A 4975-nucleotide genomic window follows, 5' to 3' on the forward strand; every position below is an offset into this window, starting at 1 on the left:
TTACAGACTTCTCAATTATTCTCAGTTAGTGATGTAGCAATGTTAAAAATTTCTCTAGCAACTCTGCAGAAACCTAAGCTAGCGTAAATTCACATGTGTATTTCAGTATGGACTATAAGATTCTCTTAATGCACTATTTCTGGTTGTAATTTAAAGATGTACCTGCACTGGCATTACATTATTAAAATACTAATCTAAATGTAGTTTGTCTCATCTCAAAGGGGTAGGGCTGAGTTACTTGTTTTGCTGTTAGTTCATGTTACTTTGCTGGTAGGATCTAAGCAGGGACATTTTTCCATTTTGAGGTCAGAACCACCATTTATACCTTTCTTTCAGTGCATAAACTTACTATTTATGTGCCATGTTCCTATCCAATTACTCTGAGAGAGGAATCCATTGAAATAGCTGAGGTTTGACAGAGGTTCAGTCAAGCAGCACAGGCTTTTATTGCTCCCGTTCATTAACGTACACATGATATGCTCAGCTCATCTACACTCAAACTTTTATCTAGTTCTTGATTATAATGATGACATAATGAAATCTTTTAAGGATGTAATGCTTGTAGAGCACATGTGAATATGGAGCCATCCCAAAGCAGCAACTGATGGCCAGGGAAAGATTTAATACTTTCACCTTGACTAAAGTAGTAATTTTACAGAATACAACTGTATCAGATTATGGAGTCTATCTGGATAGTGAGGGGCAAGTCTCATGTATGTTTTTGCCAGCCAGGGTGTAAGATGTAATAGCTAAAACAAGTTATGATCATTTCTATAAAAGAGCTGGTGGTGCTTAAATTAGATGCTGGACCAACTAGCTTTGAGGGGAGATCTGTTACAGATAACAGACAAGGCCAATTTTCCAACCACGTGTTTTAAAAAGGACATGACATTTTCTTCTCAACTGGATCACTGGTTATTTTATTTCTGTTGCAACAAGGAATTTTCTGAGACTAAACCCTGACTTCTCTGGACTGAATATTACCTTAGATAAGGTATAGTTTTAAATGATAAAACAGAGCAAACTGATAGCAAAGTTCACTTGTTGGAATATTCCTTGCATGGTCTCTGCTTCTCTGCTCATTACAGAATGGACAGTTTGGCCTGAAACTTCAGTAAAAATTTGTATTTCATATGATATTACAACACAAGTGATCAGGCTTATAGAAGTTAAACAATTTAAACATAAGCAAAATCAACAAAATCAATTCACTGGGATGTACAGTTACTAACTATTAACAAGCATTCATACACAGAGACAAAATAAGGTACTGTCTGACTTGTACTTCAAACAGAAGTTGTTTTTTTATGGAATCAATAATTTCCCCACTCAAGAGCTTTCATGAATTCCTCTTCAGTAAAAGAAAGCATCTTAGCAGCTTCAATGTGCATCTTTAAAAGAAAAAAGAAAAATTAGGAGCAGAAGGTAAAATAGTGTGAATGACCAATACAAAATCCTGTATAATTGGAATAGCTGAAAGGGGTTTCAAATCTATCATTCTAGTTTTTTGTACTATGGCTTTGATGGATGTTCACACGTTTAAGCTGAAGCTGCTATTCATATTTTTCTGCAACAATATATAGCGTAGGGATAATGTGGTAAATTTTATGCTAAAACATTGCAACTTCAGCTCCAGTAAAACAGGACCAATAGCTTTTCTTAGTTCCTTATATTGCATTAAAAATATCTCAGTTTTAATAAGGCATGGAAATTACTGAAAATCTGACAACTCTTGTGACCTCTAAAGAACACGTATAAAAAAACTGGTATGCATTCTTTCAAGCTGATCAATATACAGCTTAACTTTAAAGCTATTATAAATCAAATACATGATTAAGATTCAGTATGCTAGCACTTGTAATATGCATGATTTAATGTTAAATGAGGATTTTAACGAAATAATATAACACCATTAAAAATTAATAATCATCATAAAACAAAGAGTAACTGTACTACATGGTAATGAGAAATACTTGGACCTGACCAATGGTAGTTGTGTTGCCATGTATCACACCATACATCTATGGTCCATTATGGCACATACACACAGACTTACATCTGTATATGTTTAAAAATCATACAGTAGTCCGAGTTTGTATTTGCACTACACAGGATATAGCATATTACTTTAAATGGAACACTGAAAGGAACAAACAGAACTTTGAAACTTGCAATAAGGCTAATTTCTGTTCAAATAATGCAACTGCTTGGAAATATGTCATCAAGATCATCAGTGTTTGATGAGAAAATAAGTGGTCAGTATATTTGTGCAGAACTACCACTCAAAAAGGCACAGCACCTGGAAAGCCCTGAAAGCTCCCTGGGTTCCAGCTGATGTCACAGCTGTGCCGCATGTCCTCCTCACCACACCAGAGTATCATCTCTTTACCTATCATTATTCAAAGTGGAAAGGAAAGTGTCCCAGCTAAATAGTTTTTACTGCAAATTTTAATTAAATGGCTGTTTTGAAGAACAGGAAACAATTCATGTCTACAAGGAGTCTATTGTGGAGTTTTTTTTATATCTAGACATATTGACAGTTCAAAACAACAACAAAGTGTATTGCAGTACCCACAGGCAGTGTAACACCTTCCAGGTCTGTAAAGCTCAGACTAACTTCCCTTAATCCTTTTTAAAATTTTCTATTAAATTCTCTCAAGACAAGCAGGGAATGGTCTGAAAAGACCAAGTGAACACCAGCAACTACTTGCTGCCAGCTGCAACTCATCCTACTAGTGATATTTAGTACCTTTTGGGGACGTTTTCCCCCTCTATTATTCTTCATGTGGCAGCATGTCCTCACCTTCAAGAGAGCTGTCCCTGCTATGGGCATCTGAATCTGCCACACAAATACTACACAAATAGCCCAAATCAGGTTTTACTCATTCATTCAATGAAAGGCTTGTGTGAAACAGACTTGAAGTTCTTTAGGCAACTACGTCTGCTGAGTCCACGTGAGCTTTAACTGCCCTTCCCCTATGCCTTCTGCCAGAGGCAATAAAAGGCAGAGTTGGCACCATTCTCTTTTGGGCTCTTCCAGTCGTAGTCTGTTCTGAAAGGACAGCTAACAGCATCCTGCTTCTGTGAGTAAATAATGTTTTTTTGTAAGAAAGGGTAAAAGTGGCTTCCTCTACTATCTGCAGTTCTGATACAGTATTATTTTTTTTTAATAGATTTAGTGAAGTTTTGTGAACTTGGAGACTATGACTATGCTTTTGGTTCACAGTCAAACAGAAATACTACCCTTTGACACCGATTTCAGTGAATTCATGTTCCAGAGGACAATGAGCTACCTCATGTATAGAGTAGATTTTGAGTGAATGCTGTATTTTTTCATTCTCAAAATAAACTTGAGCTAGAAGGGCCAGACAAAGGCTAAGCTAGCACTATTTCTGTTAGTTGAATCCCTAGGATCTCCTCTGCATCCTATTACTGCCAGAAAAATTCTCTTCCACTGGAAATGCATGACCAGCCCCAGTTCCTCTCATTCCAGTTACCTATCCACCTTTGTCCTGTGTTGGAGAGGTATTCCAGATTCAAGGGCGTAATTCCATATTGCAGTTCCCCATTCTTAGGATAAGTATGTCTGTTTTGTTACATGAAGTTGCCACTTCATACAGAACTATTCTTCCTCGCGGGGGGGGGCGGTGTTCAACAGTTTCAAGAGTGTTTACAAAATGTCTGGTGATCCCTGCAGCGCTCAAAGGGTAAATAAAATGTTCTATTTTCTTATCTCAAAGGCTGGCCCTCCTAAGGTGCTTCTGCTCAACAAGTCACCATACATTGCTTGCTTTAGCTCTTGCAACTTCGGTTTGAGAGTGCAAAAAAGCAGCGCATTAACTCCATCCCAAAATGAATCACATTAGATTCAGCAGAGTAAGCAATTAGAGGTGAGCTACTCTATGATGTTAAGATCCTGTCTAGACAATTGTGAAGCCCATAGCTCTGCATGTGTCTCATGCAGCCTCAGAAGGAAAACTGATACAAATGATAGCACACAATCCCAACCAAGTATTTGGTAAGCGAAAGGTGTGATGGAACTAGTAAGACCTAAATCTATCAATACGTGGACAATGGTTTGATTTGGGCAACCTCTCTTAGTAGACACTCCTTTCACTTTAATTGCCTTTCATGTAAACTCACAGGTTCTTTCAATTTGTACTATCAAAGCTCAGTTGACAGGTCTATGCTGAAAATACATTTTGAGAAATATAAGGTATTTACCCACTCTGCAGCATCCGAGGTTTTTCTTTCCAAGCAAAACACCCCTCCTTTTTGGGACATCAGTATAGCTTTATCAAATATGATAGTTAAATACATTTTTAGCTATATTCTATCTGAAGTATTAATCCACTTTTCATTACAACACCTTTCTATGCAAGTTGCATCACTAATTGTTCACCATGAACTGTCAGCAAGTAGTCTACTCCCAACCCTCCATTCAGTTTCAGCTTCAGCCGCTGAAGAACCTGAAATGCAGTAGCCCCTGGCCTCCCTTTTATGTCCTGAGGGAGAGGAATGGACGGAGATATGAAATGAATGTAGAATCAAATCTTTCAAAATAAGGCTAGCAGCAAGTGCAGTGTGAATGGGAACACCCATGCAGCCATGTAGATGTTACTACATTGTCTGTGATTCAAAGTATGCATGATCTTCCAGGAATTACAAAAGGATGGAGATAACAACTCCCCTCTTTCAGTCTAGTAAATTCACACCTAGGGTAAGTACTCTCTCTTTTCTTTTTTCCTATTCTTTTTTTGTCTGACACATGAGATCTGCACCTGGGCAGAATTGTACATGTACAGAACATCTCAGAATATCAATAAAAAGAAACAATCTTGATAGAGAAAGACACACTTTGAGAACCCAGGAAAAATGTAGGTCTAAAATGTAATGGCTCACTCCTGGGAGAGCATGCTGTTAGAGCTGCTGATAAAACAAGTAATGGGCCGGGGGGGGGGGGGGGGGGGGGGGA

The 4975-nt window shown here is 37.9% G+C and overlaps 1 protein-coding gene across 3 annotated transcripts in view; it reads right to left on the reverse strand.

The window, feature by feature from the left end:
• Positions 1-1296: 1296 nt before the first annotated feature.
• TEX9 (testis expressed 9) overlaps positions 1297-4975 on the reverse strand; it is a 24229-nt gene continuing 20550 nt past the window's right edge. For all 3 annotated transcript variants that reach the window (XM_010571781.1, XM_010571779.1, XM_010571780.1), the window contains one exon: positions 1297-1391. In XM_010571781.1, coding sequence (XP_010570083.1) covers positions 1314-1391 — 78 coding nt within the window. In that variant the 3' untranslated portion in view covers positions 1297-1313. The remainder of the gene's footprint in view (positions 1392-4975) is intronic.

Source organism: Haliaeetus leucocephalus, unplaced genomic scaffold, assembly GCF_000737465.1.
Source record: "Haliaeetus leucocephalus isolate CR32 unplaced genomic scaffold, Haliaeetus_leucocephalus-4.0 Scaffold339, whole genome shotgun sequence".
Classification (NCBI taxonomy): domain Eukaryota; kingdom Metazoa; phylum Chordata; class Aves; order Accipitriformes; family Accipitridae; genus Haliaeetus; species Haliaeetus leucocephalus.